Genomic DNA, 15,179 nt, shown 5'->3' on the forward strand with positions numbered 1-15,179 from the left:
AGACTTCTTTCACGTGTAAGCTTGGCAGGTGTATTCTCTCACATGTATATGCATCAGCCCAGGGCCAGTCCTTTTGCTTCCTTCACATGTAATGCTTGCCTTCCCAAATTTGACTTATCCATTTCTGCAGTGGCCTTTATCAACACTGGCAATCCTAAGGAAGAAAAGAATATCGCTCTTTCTGCCTTTACCTTCTTGATCAAAATTTGATTGGGAGCATAGATCTTAATTGTCTAGTGGCCCAGAGGCCGCAACACTCACCGAAGTACTTAATGAATTTCGTATACTATAGGCTATAATATATACTTAAATACTATAATGAATTTTAGTCTCTGAACTATGACATTAAAAGTCACACCTTTTACAGGAACAATTTTAACTGGGACAGAAAGACTGTATTTAAAAAAAAAGCAGGAGTGAGACTGACTACTGATTAAGGCACTTTAGGGAAGCAGAGAATTAGGTTCCATTCCTTAGGCCACTGAATGTTTATTTATTTTATCCAGCAATTAATTCCTGAATTACTTGATTATCTATGAACTAACAGTACTTCATAGATAAGAGACTAACTACTGGGCCACAGAGCCGTGTTAACTCTTTCTTTCTCTCACCCACCTATATTTAACTGTTCACTGAAAAGTGGAATATTTCAAACAACAGAGATGAAAACCTTAGATCCCATAGTCTGGGCTGATCTCAGGAGATATGTCCATAGATTTTCTTGGCTCTAGAACCTTCATGTTGTAACTGGGTGCTTTGTTTTAGTAAATAAAAAGTCCAGACTCCTTCCTGACATGTTTTGAAATAACCTGTTTGCTTTTTGAAAGGAAAATTTTAGGGGCCTAACTCCAGGAGAAGAATAAGGGTGGTGAATTTGGGGACAGGACAAGGATTCTGTTTCTGTGACCTGTTTTTTCCTACTGGCCACATCAAGCAGTTCCCTATTCAGTGTCTTTGCTTCTGTCATTTCCTTAAATACTCTGCACCATGCAGTGAATTTTTGAATATTAGCTCAAGACTTGTGCCACAGAAGCTGTGTTCAAAGTCTTTTCTGTGAACAAAACCCAAAGCGCCATTTTCACTGTAAATGCCACATCACTGAGATATCAAGATGATTTTTACCTTTCATGAAATTCAATGAACATTTTTCATTTCTTAATGCCTTTCAGTTACTACTAAGCCTAATTGAATTCAAAGTCCCAAAGAACAAATGCTTCATAACCCCCTAACTGCTTCCTTATCCCATCAGCTCCAACCTGGATTATCTTTAAACTACCCACAGATAAATGGAAATGGTTTCTCTGAAAGTTCAGACAAATACTTAAAATGAAGTGATAAAATATGATAGACTCCTCAGCACTGTTGATTCATTTGTACCTCAGATGTGTTTCCAAAGTACTAGAATAGCATGTTAATCAGAAGTAGTGTTCTCTAAAGTATTTTATTTCTGTTATAAAATAGACCACATATTTAAGAAAAGTTATGAGTGTTTAAATGTGTTTTTATACATTTAGCTCTTCATAAGAATTATATTCTTTAATATTAATACTTTCTTTCAACTCCTAGGGGGAGAGGAATGAGTTGGTACCCTTCCCTAGCTTCACTTTGTCTGAAGTCTTTTAAATAATTAACGTTCAGTACTGCCCATCCATAGTATTAAAAAAATCAGGATCCAGGTGCCTCAGATCACTTATATATACTTTTTTCTTATTATTTGTCTTTTCATTTTTGAGCCCTTGAGTCATTTATGCTTGATGACACAGTTCTCAACTTCCATCTTATGCCTTATTAGTTTTTAAATGAAAGCTAAGATTTTCACCTACTTCATAATCATAGTAATTATGGCATTATTAAACAAACGAAATATTGCAAGACTTATAATAAAATCAGAAAATTTGGTAACACTGAGTTTCTCCATGATTTTCCTCATGACCTATGGGTTTTTCACATTGTATTGAAAACCAGCCCTGTTTCTGCTTTTATTGGAGTTTTATTATTAACTGCAATGGCAACAAGGCCAGGATGGATTACGCTAGTCTTTCTTTTCAAGAATTTGTTGAGGAGACACAAAAAGCCATCCACACTTTCTCACCCTGACACAAAACCAAAGCATTCCTCAAGTGTCTGCCCTTTTCCTAGCAGTATTCCTATGGGAAGGGGATATGTAGAAGGGAAAACAGGTGGTAAAAGTGCAAAAAAAGGACCTTGCCTTTTTGCCGCTGATTAGTGAAAATCTGTGCTCTGGCATGGACCGGTGACCAGTGATTGCAATGCAACCAAATTAGGAACTGGCTGAGGGTATGTTTACATTGTCAGCAGCGCACGGTGAAGAGGTCCCTGAACCAGCACTGACAAAGAGCTGGCTCTGGAACCGAAGGCAATATAGCCAAGTCAGCATGCTTCTGCTTCCACGCCAATTAGTCCAGCGGAAAGGACTAATTAACCTGGAAGGAGGTTAATAATAACAGCAACTGTGCTGCCTCCAGCCCAACGCATATTTTATGCAAAGTTAAGACTACCCGACAACTCACAGGTAACACAACCGAGGACCCACAGTTCTCAGCGTGTGTGTTTGGCACCAGCTCGACTTCCCTTCATTACCATTCTGAGTTACATGTAAGGCTACACACGCCTTGAGGCCAGCAGAGATTTGTGCTTTCAGCAGGCGCTGGGGCGGAAACACCACGATCTAGGTCCGTGCTGATGGGATCCTACGAGGCGGCGCTGAAGGGAGGCCTCGGGCCGAGTACCTGTGGGGTGATGCCCTCCGGTCCGGCGTGCCGTGCCCAGCGCCCACCTCCCAGCCCCGGCTCCCGTTGGCACCGCAACCGCTTCCCTCCGCGCCGGCTGCCCTGCTTCCCGGGGTCGTGCTACGGTGGGGTGCAGCCCCCAGCTCGGGCCGGCCGCCCCGCGGAGCCGGAGGGGCGGCGAGGGCGGCCTGCGGCTTCCCTCAGCCCGGCCCAGTGGCGGGCGACCACTGCCGGGGCCCTGCTCCCGAGGGTGTTGGAGAGAGCCCGCGGGCTGCCCCGGCGCCTCGGCTCCGGGGGGGGTCCCAACCTCGAGGCGGGAAGGAGGTGGCGGCGGCGAGGAGGCACCAGCTGCCCCTGAGGCGGCGCCCGCGGAGCCGCCGCCGCCCGGCGCTGGCAGCCCGCGGCCCCGCGCTGCGCGCTGCCCACAGGCCGCCCGCCTCTGCGACGCCCCCGGCCGCCGGGAGGGACGGCGGCGCCCTCCCCTCCCTCCCTCGCGCGCTCTCTCCCCGGCTGGCGGGAGGGCGGCGGGGAGCCAGGCGGCCGGGCTCCGGCGGAGGGCGGCTTCCTCCGGGGCTCGGCGGCGCCCGGCTGCGGGGTGGTGCGCGGGCGGCGCCCGGGGCCCGTGGCCGCGGTGCCGGGGTAGGGGAGTGGGGGATTTTGGGGAGGGGGGAGGGCGGGGAGGGGAGAAATCGGGGACTGTCGCCTCCGCCTCTTCCTCAGCGGCAGCCGGGGCAGCCGGATCGCAGCGGCGGTCGGCTGCGGCTGCTGCGGGGAGGGAGCCCGGAGCGGAGGGATGTGGGGCTTTGGGGGAGGCAGGATCTTCGGGATCTTCTCCGCTCCCGTCCTGGTGGCTGTGGTCTGCTGCGCCCAGAGGTAGGAGCCAAAGTGCCCTGGCGGCGGCGGCGGCGGCGGCAGGGCGACGCGGGCTGCGCTCGGCCGCGGAGGCGAGCTGACGGGCTCTGCCCTGCCCTGCCCTCTCTGCCCCGGTCCCCGCCGTCGCCCCCTGCCCCCCCCCGTCTCTCTCGCCCCCACAGTGTGAACGATCCCGGCAACATGTCCTTCGTGAAGGAAACTGTGGATAAATTGCTGAAGGGCTACGACATCCGCCTCCGCCCGGATTTCGGAGGTGAGTTGCCCCAGCCGGGCTCGGCGCCCGCACCCGCGTCCCCTCCCTCCCTCCCTCCCACCGTGTGCCGGGGCCGCGGGGGGCCGTTGTCTTTGCCGCTGCCGTTGCGGTTTTCCCCGCTCCGCTGGGTAACGGTCGCGGTCGCTGGCGGGTAACGGTCGCTAACGGGTAACGGTCTCTTCTTCCCGCTGCCCGCTCCCGCCCACCCCAGGTCCGCCCGTGTGCGTGGGGATGAACATCGACATCGCCAGCATCGACATGGTGTCCGAAGTCAACATGGTGAGCGGCGGCGGGGCCCCCCCCCGGGTGGCGGCGGGCGGCGGCGAGGGGCTGCCCGCGCGGCGGAGCACCGCGGGGCGCCCGCTGCGCCGCCCGGGCCTCCCTCCGCGCTGGTCTCTCTCTCCTTGCGCGAGGGGAGCTAGAGCTGAGCTGAATGCTAAGCGCAGCCCTGGCTGGCTGCAAACTTTATTTCCCGGGAGACGCGCCTGCCTTTTTCTTTCTTTCTTTTTTTTTCTTCCTTTTTTTCCCCTTTTTTCTTTTTCTCTCCTGTTCCTTTCTCGCTCCTGCTGCCGGCGGCCGCCTCCCAGCCGGGCGGGGGTCGCAGCCCCGGCTCCCCGGCGCCGCCGAGCGAGAAGCACCTGCCGCCGGCCCGGCCGTGGCGGGCGGCACCCGCGGGGCCGCAGCGGGGGCACGGCGGGGCCCCGCCGCGGGGCCCGGGGCGGGCTCGGCCGTTGAGGCCGGCAGCGGCCGCCACTCTTCTTCCGCGTGTCAGCCCCCCGGGAGGGGAGAAATCGGCTTGGTGGGGATCAGCCCTGGCATACGCAAGTACGGGCATTATTCGTGAGTGTCTGGAGCCGGCGTGATTATGTCGGTAGTGAGGAGGAATTATATTTTTGCTTCGCAAAGTGATTACTTCGCGGCTGTCAGATTCGCTAAGAGAAGGGCATGTATTTAGTGAGTTTCTACACTTCGGTCCTCGAGTCAGCATAGTTTAATACTTGGGGTTGCAAGCAAGAAATATTATTTCTTGTCCTAGTCCTGAATCTGAGGTGGATTTTCCATAGGTTTTTGACCAAATTACTCACTCCCCCTGAATCTCAGATTCTTCCCTCTGCAAGCCTAAGGTAAAAAGACCAACCTACTCTGCAAATCGTTAGTTACATTTATGGTGTTAAAAAAAAATTCTGCGCGTTTGAAAGCTGAGCCCTCCTTTAGTAAAAATGACACTAATGCCAGCTCTAGCCCTCCTCCAATGCACTGCTGCAGTGTTACGAGCTTGAATAGTGTGACTTTATATATGATCTGCATATTTTCATTAATCTTGACCCTTCCTTCACCTGCTCTACCCAAAATTATGAGGTACAAACTTCTTGTTATACTTCTGATCGTTTAAAAATGTTTTTAACAGAGATATAGTTACCTGTTTCCAATTGAAGTATCACTGACATCTGCCTTTTTAGTCATTCAGAAGAGAAGTTAATACTTCAGAGAGCTCATTTTAGGCTTCCTGCAAATTCAGGCAGCTGCAAAGACATCTCTTATATTCCACTGATCAGTCTTTTCTGTATCTGCAGGATTGCTTCTCAATAAAATGAAAGCTGAGGCTTTGGAGAGTAATTCAGAAGTCTGACTTCACTATTTCCACAGTCATCTCCCTAGCTTTGGCTATACTCCATACTTCAGGGAAGCACTGCATTACAGATTGAAGTAATATTTATATAACACTTTCTGTATGTAAAGTGCCACATAGGCCATAAATATCAGAGGGAAACAGAGAGATCAAGACTGGGAAAGAAAATGAGAGGGTATAAGGTTTTTTTTTTGTTTTGTTTTGTTTTTTTAGCTTTGGGAAAGCCTCTTAGATCTAAATAATAACTTTGCCAACCCACTGTAGCAGGGGCATAGGAAAAAGTAAGTAATTATGCTGGTCAGTGTTATGCTGCTAGACTGGGTAATTAGATCTTATACACAGCAGGACCTCCTGAAGACAAAAGGTGCCCTCCATTCTTCCTGAACAGGGGTAACAATTACCACAATTTTCTAACTTGGCCACAGGTTAGTACCCACTGTTTCCCATCAGTTAGCAGAGCTCTAAAGAAGTTAAGAGGTCATTTTCATAGGGCAATGCAAAGTCTGAAAAATAATCAGCGCAGTTCTTACAGCAGAAACAAATACGTGTTCCTGAAGGGAATTGCTACAATCCTGTTGTTATGAAAACAGTGTTAATTTGCTTCAGACAGAAAATGAGCAGAAAGTGCTTCTGGTTGGTGAAGAACTTACTAGAAATAGACTTTCAGTTGGTCTTGTCTCTCCTCCCTTTGAAAGAAGTCTTTCACTAAACACAACTATATTCAAATAATGCCAAAGTTGTTTTCTTTTACTCAGTTTAGTAGATTCTTGAGTAAATATCAAGAAACAGTGGATAAGGATGGGAAGAAAGCATTTCAAGATTACTGCACTACATTCAGGGAGATAGTACTTGGGAGAAAGAAAGTCATAATTCAAAGACCTGAGCCATATCTGTTGAATGTCATGCTGGTTACCAGCTAAACTTTAATCTTTGACATATTCTTTCATTTAATTCCAGGCAGATACTGTTAGCTTTGACCTTTAGCCTCATTAATTATCGAAAAATATTACAAGAATTTCTGTCTGTAAACTGTGGCAGTATGGACATTAATTCCTTAGATTTAAATCTAGATGTTGGTGTAACCTTTTATAAATTAGCTTGTTAAAATTCATCTTTCTATTAAAAATAAAATAACCAGAGGATTAGCATTCTTCAATTTTATGAATATAAATAAAAATATTACAATAAGTTTTATTATTCTGCCTTGTGGGCAGCTAGTAATGTAGCTTTCAATGATATGATGATAATTCTTTGTAACAAGAATTATTGTTTGTATCATATTCTTTTCTAATGTTAATCAAACTGTAGGCTCATATATCTATCTCTTTAGTTACTAGCTATTAATTCATGTAACTTTCCAGGATTTTTTTGAATTTCTTTGTGTATTTTTAGTGTTTCTGTTGAAAGATATTAAAAATCCTTTGGCATATGTACAAACTGTAGCTATTTTTTTGGAATACACTTACTGAATTTTAAAATGCATCTTCTGCAGATTACATGAAAAAGTTAACATTTTTTTACTTTTGATACCAAAACACTGGGCTGGATCAGGAGGACTGATACAACTATCAGGACTGCACAGCATCAAATCATCTTACTAAAAAGTTTTATATAAGTAGCAGTTTCTATTTGATCTCATTACATCTTGAAAGTATTGAGTAACATTATTGAAACAGTTTGTTACTCTGCTATACTGTTTACATAATACTGAAAGTATATAATTATGAAATAATATTCTTTCATATTTATACTTTGAATGATATATATGGTAGCAACAATGGAATAATGAAGCTGAATGTAAGAAGTGCATTTTTTCAAGGAAGGGCTTGCACGCTGTTAATGGCCTGCGCATATATGTATGTTTGTGTATATATGTCTATATGTGCTTTCTTATCCTCCTATCCTTGTGCATGCCTTCCCATTATTATATGCCCATTTTACAAATTTTGCCTGCAGCTGGGTATTTAACCGCCTACCTATTTTTGAGCATACTTCCAATAACTGTTTTTAAAACTGCTGTAAATGCATGTAAAATATACACTAATGTATGTCTCCAGACAAAATGCTGACTAGTAATATCAGACATAATACTGAAAAAATAACACATATTCTTTTAGAAAAGGAATATAGAAGTTTACTGTTGTCAGATTATAGAAGTTCATCTTTACCATTTATCATGTCACGTGAATTTGGTTGACTGTGTTGGGTAACTTCTGTGTTTTGGAGGTATGTTTTGCTTAGATGAGGTGAATTGAAAAAAGAAATAGTTCTCATGCTTTTTGCTAGTCTGTCAGCCTCTTTCTGATCTGATAGTATCCACAATTTGTGAAATTTTATACTGTGATTCTTGCTCAACATTTGGTCTGTGAAGCAAATACATTAGTTCCAGGCATATAATTTTCAGACACCCAAATACTTCCATAGCTTTCTATCCTTCAGAAGTTAAATAATCAATACATTGATTCCCCAAACAACACTCTTTAAAGTCATCATTATAGCTGGAAGACTAAGGTGCTGTGCTTTCATTTTCTCATCATTTTAGGATGTGGTTTATAGTTTATGGAAGGTAAAACTAAAAAGTGGATGGAGTGAACAAGGGTTTGGGACAAAAATGAACCTTTCTCCTTAGAGATAATGTTTTGCAGAGGAGAGTATGATCCTCTGTAAGAAAGAAATCTGGTGCTACTGCTCCCTAAACTGCTGTCTGTATTCTCTTTGTGTACAGAGGGGACTTGAGAGCTGTTGATCCAGGGTTTTCCAAAGGCTCTAATTTCAATAAAATTAAACCAACAAAACCCAGGAGGCATCATTGGCTATATAGCCATCCTGCCGTTTTTGAGAATACTGTACTCAGAAAATTAGTTTGACATAAAGTCAGACCATAAAACTTACGAGTTTCTGAAAAAGATTTAGTCTGTTCTATGCTAACACTGTAATTTTTTATTTTTACATGTGCTTCATAAAACTGGAAGTACACATATGGGCTTCATTGGGTGCCTGCTGATTTTCAAAGCAATTTTGACATCTTTTTGACAAACTGTGTTTAGTTGCTGCTGTAAGGTCAACTAAAGTTGTTACTGAGGACAAATATTGTCTACATTGCTTAGATAGTGATGCATAAATAATTGTTTTTAGGTGAATTACCCATATTTTTGTTGATGATGTTCATCTTGTCTTAAGTGTCTAAAAAATGGGGTTGGGCTCAGTGCATCTAAACTGAGATGTGTACAATCAGATGTCTAAATGGGAGATGGTTTCCTGAACTCTGCAATTATAGTCAATGAAGATCTAGGATAGGTTTTGGTTGCTTAGGTAAAGCTGCCTAGTGTCATTTTTGGTTCCCTTGGTATCATACTTGCCCTACAATTTCCAGTCCAAATTGTTGCATATCTCTCATAAATCATGTGCCGTATCTGCATGCTCTGTGCAGGTATGTTAGACCTGACTCTAGGTGCTAAATTTTAAACAACTGAATCTTATTCTAGTCAATAAGGCTGATGGAGTTTAGAGAACTTTTTATCTGAAGATAAAGATGACACCTAAATAGTGCTTCTCAGATATGGTAGATGCCCCAAGGTATCCCAATTGGACTCCAGCTGCCTCTCCAGAAGTGTGTGGATCCACCATAGGTCCTGTGCCATACTTGCCAGCCCCAGGCAGATGTCTTAGATCCAAGACATCTAAAATGGCACCTGATACTTATGTTTAGGTAAGTGAATTGTTCCCTAAGTGTCTAGCCTAAACTCTTCATCAAGGCACCCTCTAGAATCAGTAGAAGGAGAGAGGCACTGATTCATCACAGATCTTAGACAACTGCTTTTCAAGGTGGAAGGATTCATCTTTTGGGAGGTATTCATCTTTCCTGAATGGCTGTGGAGAGAGCCTAGACAACTTGATTAGTCTTCAGCTGGTTACAGCTAGGAAAGGTGAAGCCTAACCTATATTTCCTATCATAAACAGCTGCTTTCTAAATACCTTACAAACAAAGTCTCTAAGTTACCTCATGCAGATAATTATAATTGAGGTGTGGCATATTTTGCTTTAAAGATTCAGATGGAGAAATTAATTGAGTTGTAATAATAGAGTGATTACATACAGTAATCGTTTTTATTACAAACACAAGTTTTCTAACTAAAAGAAAACCTGTTTGCAGTACTTGTAACTTGATCACAAATTACAAGAGTATAAAATAGGATATCTACTTTGATATACTTAAATATTTTTATTTTTATATATTTTATAATTTTATCTAGATAGAGAGGGAGACTACCAGACCATACTAAATAGATACTGTAGATAGATCATATATATTATGTTATAAACATATATATAGTTGATAGATCATTTGTATAGTATGACGCAGTAGTCTCTACTTTGGTATGGACTACCTCTTTTTCAAGTGTGTTAGCTCCAACTCTTAAAAAGTATGCTCAGGCCATGGTCATCCAACTATTGCAATCAGAAAATAAAATATATTGCAGTCTGGACAAAAGGAATTAAGTTTTCATTCTCAAGTAACTCTACTGCTGTGAAACCTGTGCTCCTGGGACTCTCTTATGGCGATGAATAATTTGTCAATGTGAGCCCAATTAATGAGCATGAAGTAGCAGCCCAAGCATGTAGAGATAAAGTCAGAAAGACTGAAGTGAAAATGGTATTTAAGGATCTTTCATGTGAGACCCAACAGGTGATTCCTAGGACTACAGCACACAACCACCCACTTCAGACTACCTTTTCTCTGATAAGATACAGACTCGCTAGTCAAGAGTCTGTTGTCCAAGCAGGGAAACATCTCAGGCCAGCATAGCCCTACAAAAAATGTCACTAATGTGCTGATGCTGCCACCAAGAAACAGTTAGGAGAGGGAAGTAATGGTACTGCTCCTGGAGGAGGGTTTCTCTTAGCAGGTTACCTGCCCTCTAGCTGCCAGTGACAAGAAGAACAGCCTTGCTTCTGATCCTCTGTCTTGGCCCCATCCTTTTTACTCCTGCAGGACAGTAACCATGTCCCCCGCCCCCCACTCTCCTCATTCTTTATCTCCCCACTACCATGATTTTATAGTGCTTTTGATGATTCCTGCTGATGGAGAGACAGAAGTGCTTGTAGTGGAGGGTGTCATAAAAGAACAACTCCTGTTTGGCCAAGCGAGTGGATGGTAAGCTTCTGCTCATACAGAGGAAAGTGGCTACTGTGGTATAGAGGCCTGTGGCTGTGAAAGGGAAGAAGTACCTGCTTATGCAAAGGCAAGGTAGTTACTGTTGCTGGAGGTGGCAATGGGCCTATTAGACAGATCCAGGTGCCAAAGTTGAATCATCTTGACTTGGATGATGAAATAGCTATTATCTCTGATGATATCAAACTGGAATGATTACAAACATTTTAGGGGACAAAATGAAAATTCAGAATGATCTTTACAAATTAGAAGAGTGGCCCAAAAGAAAGAAGGTATTAGTAAGGGCAAGCACAAGTGCTACACTTTGTAAGGAAGGAGAAAGCCAGTACTTGAAATGAGGGAGAACTGGCTAGGCAGCAGGACAGCAAAAAAGGTTGTGGAGGTTTTACTGGACCTGAGTCTTAAAAGCAAGTCAAAAAGTTATTCCAAGTTGCCAGTGCAATGCAGTTGGAAAAAGGCACATCTTATTCTCAGGTACATAAACAGAAGTGTGATTCACAAGACACCGTGGTTTCTCTATCCACCATTAGTCAGGTCTTAGCAGGAAAGCTGTGTCCAGTCTTTTTGCACTAACTTTCAGGGGAGGTGTAAATAAAAAAAAGCTATAGGAGAAGGAAAGAAATGTTTCTAATTAAAATAATTAGAGAACAGGGTGTATGAGGCAGTGTTGAAGTAAATGGGTTTGTTTAGCATTGAAAAATAGATGGAGAGAGGAGAATATAAATTTTCAAAAATGCAGGAAGTTTGTGGTGAGAGGATGATGATCAGTTGCTCTTTAGAACCAGTAGGAGAAGGACCTGAAGAAATTAATCAATTCATTGCAGATTAATTTTCAGCCAGCTAAATTTGTTGTAGCATCTCCTTTGTTGCAGGTTTCCAAGAAAAGACTAGAGAAATACCTCTTCCAATGGCGTTACTTTCACCTCTGGAAAGGCTGGGTTAGCTGATACTTTGAAATCTTTTCTCGCACTGTATTTCTGTGAATCTGTGCTATAATTCAGTTACTATTTCAGACAGTGTGGGGTCCACTGAGTTGCACAAACAAATGTGTCCAGTGTGGTTTCAGATACCCCAGCTGGTCTCCTGCTGATTCTCCAGTAGATCATGGGTCTCCTGTAGGTCCTTTCCTGTAGGTCAGCTTCATGTGGATATGCCAGGCTATCTGAGATGTTGTTAGGTATCAACATGTGTGCAGCTGAGTTGAGTTCTTGGTGTCTTTGTGTTGATTTCCACAGGCATCGAATGCAAGTCCTTTAAAATACGGCAGTCATTAAAAAAAAAAAAAGTCATAAAATAAATGATCAGGACTTTGTGCATTTAACCATAAGTAAATTTTTACTTTTGTTGACAGCCTTTCAGAATGCTAAACTGATGAAGTATACTAACTTGAGTTTTACAGGTGTTGAAAAATCACAGAAACTTTGTGGATTTATATCTGCCTTATGACTAGCAATTTTTCCCATTCCTCTGAAGACAGAAGAAGAGAGAGGAAGGAAAGAGTGATATTTATATGGAGAAGATTTTTATTGATGCAGTAGTGCTTATTCAGGTAACTCTGTAGTCATAAAGAAAGCTTAGCAATTTGATAAAGGCACTGCAGACAAGCTCATGTTTGGTAGAAAAGAGCATACAAACGTGAGAACATCCATGACACATCAGACTAAAGATCCATCCAGCCCATTATCCTGAGTGATACTGGCTGGTAGTGGATGCTTAGGGAAGAATAGAATAAACGTGTGTTAATACTTCTCTAGTATACTCTTGTGGTTCCAATGATTTGTGACATGAGACTTCCTGAGTCAGAGGTAGTAATTTTTTTTAAGTGCCACCAGAGAATGGGATCATTCAGTAACAAAATACTTTTCCCCCACAATTTTCATTTTAATCAGGTTTTGATTATATAAAGAATTTTAACTTGGGTAGTGTCAAGTGCAATCCATCAATACTGAAGGATAATAAAACTTTCAGGGGAAGAGATTGAGTTAATATTTAGTTACCATTAGGGGTTGTAGCTTATCCAGAACAAACTTTATTTTTCCTCCCCTATGACAGAGAGTCATAAAAAATAGCTGGTAGAAGAATCATTTGAAAAGGAGAGTTCATTTAATATTTGTAATTGAATTTCACACTTCTTATAACTACATGGATTGCAAGGAAAAAATCCCTAAGTCTAGGCATGCCTAATTCATTATTCACTATTATGGGTTTGAACCAATAATTTTGGCAAAATAATTTGTTCTCTCAGCAGTTAGGAACTGGTTGCGGGTTGCTGTGATAATGTAACCTGCAATGTGAATGTAATATTGCATACAGCAGAGAGGGAAGGTAAAACAGCTGTGCTGGGAGGTCTGCACTTACACTGGATAATTGGCAGTTCCATAGCAGTTAATGACTTTTTTCTATATACTAATATGAATGTTCAATTTTCATTAGTTCATGGGTATGTCTATATGGCACAATACAGTGCTCTGCAGAGGAGCCAGAGGTACCTCTGGTGCAGTTAGTATAGTTACTGGAAGCTGTGAAGTTATGTCAATACAGAACTCTATCCGGGATAGTTAAATCAGTGGGAGTTAGACACTTAAATACCATTTGTTTCACAAATCTTTAAATTGGTTGTCTAACATATGACCAGCATCCAGTCAGAGCTGATCATCAAGGCTACCTCTAACAGAGAGATAAACACTTCCATAAGGCAATTCTTTATGGTCTAAGACAGGTGTTTAAGACAGGTAGGTCAAATGGCCCTCCAGAAGTGCCTGTCTGAAAGTATGGACTAACAGGGAAATGGGGAGGGGGAGAGGAGTTTACTGTCTTAGGGTCGATACGCGGCTTTTAGATAGTTAATGCTGAGATGAAGCCCACCTATTCTTATCTACTGCTTAACCTGCCTTTCTGAAGTTAAGTAGAATATAATGAAATGATACACAGCTGATCTTTAGTAGCACTTAGTGATACTACCCAGCAGGTTAAGGCTTACATAAAATTCTATATCTGGTTTGAACTATAGAGGGTACTTCAGGTAGACTCTGTGTGATTCCTGAGTTGAAATATATATAGGACACAGAGGATAATGCTTAAAAAACAAGCCTAAATCCATGTGACTACAAATGGCTCATCCCTCGATCTTTTAATTGAAACGTAAAATGGCTCCACTGTTACACTCTGATGGTTTGTTAACCCCCCAGTTAGTGGAAAGAAAGAGCTTTATTTTCTTTAGTCACATATTTATTTTCTTTAGTCACAACCATTTCTTGATTGCATCAAGGATATTTTAACATCTCCCTTTCAGATGCATACTTATCCATCATAGAAGCACTTAGCATGTGATCTCATTGCTTAGGTGTAAATCAAGTTTTGTAGGTGCAATGCAGTTACCATGCCATGTGAGCTCTGCTGGGCAGGGCCCTCCACTGTGTTTACAACTGGGCTGGTGCAGAGCTGAGGGCTTCCCCTTTCAGGAGCTGATCGTGGCTATGCAGGGAAGCTGAGTCCCTCTCACATCTTTCAGTGAGGAAATAAGTCTGGAAGGTAAGAGATTGAATCTACCAGACTTAGAATGCTAAAATGTAAACTAATGGAAATGTAAACAAAAGCTATTTTATAAGCAGATAGCTACTTTTATTGGTGGGATTGCTGAGGGAGTTAAACAAGCAGTGGTCTCTGATGCTACTATAACTTTTAAAATGCACTGGAATTTTAATGTTGAAAATAATAGACAGTACAAAAATGCATTGAATTTCTTAATTTTAAAATCTACCAACTCAAGATGAGAGTACCAAGTAAAGCAGTAACTCCTGTAATTCATTCAAGATGCAGAAGATGAACTTCTGCCTTTTTTTGAACCATAATACAGTGATACATCTGTGTTTCTCTGCAGCAGCACTGGTTTGCCTTATCTTCTGACCTCCTGGGCTATTAATATGATGACCCTTAGCCTTTCCTAGCATTTTCCGATCATGTTAAGTAGGCTTTCTATTTGGACAACAAAAATAACTTCCAAACGAGTCAAAATTTTACATAGCAAAATGTTTGCAGGACTTGCAGAATAGATATGACCCGCAATCCTGTTTTCAAAAGAACCCCCGCAAGCTATGGATGTGGTGGATTTAAGAGCTGTGACTATCCTGATAATCTGAAGAATGTCAAGATTTCAATATCTGAGCTCAATACCTGAGCTCAGGCATGCATTCAGCATATGTTAAATTGTTAGCATGGTTTTGGCCCAGCATTCCCCTGGATGATGCTGGAGTGCTCTCTGGAGGTTAGCACAGGCCAGATCCATTCCCAGTAGATATTTTGGATGCAACTCCCTGTTCTGTGAAGTAAGTGCGTTCAGCTGGATAGATGCAAGCTGTGCTGTGCCATGTCACTTGTCCTTCAGAATAGAAAACTGTCTCTGGTCCACTTTATTCACTAGGACAGATATTTCCAAAAAGTGCATTTCATTGCATCCACATAAAAGTTATCTAGTCACCCTTTCTAGTGGAGAGATGTGAC

General features: G+C 42.6%; 1 protein-coding gene across 2 annotated transcripts in view; it reads left to right on the forward strand.

Annotated features, from left to right (window-relative positions):
- The first annotated feature begins 3,543 nt into the window (after positions 1-3,543).
- Positions 3,544-15,179, forward strand: part of GABRB3 (gamma-aminobutyric acid type A receptor subunit beta3) — a 107,183-nt gene continuing 95,547 nt past the window's right edge. The window contains exons 1-3 of one of the 2 annotated variants that reach the window (XM_067294264.1): positions 3,544-3,623; positions 3,785-3,876; positions 4,088-4,155. In XM_067294264.1, the coding sequence (XP_067150365.1) occupies positions 3,544-3,623; positions 3,785-3,876; positions 4,088-4,155 (240 nt within the window). Of the gene's footprint in view, positions 3,624-3,784; positions 3,877-4,087; positions 4,156-15,179 lie in introns of those variants that run through there. The other variant, XM_067294269.1, reaches the window with a different exon arrangement.

This window comes from Apteryx mantelli, chromosome 1, assembly GCF_036417845.1.
Source record: "Apteryx mantelli isolate bAptMan1 chromosome 1, bAptMan1.hap1, whole genome shotgun sequence".
Taxonomy (NCBI): domain Eukaryota; kingdom Metazoa; phylum Chordata; class Aves; order Apterygiformes; family Apterygidae; genus Apteryx; species Apteryx mantelli.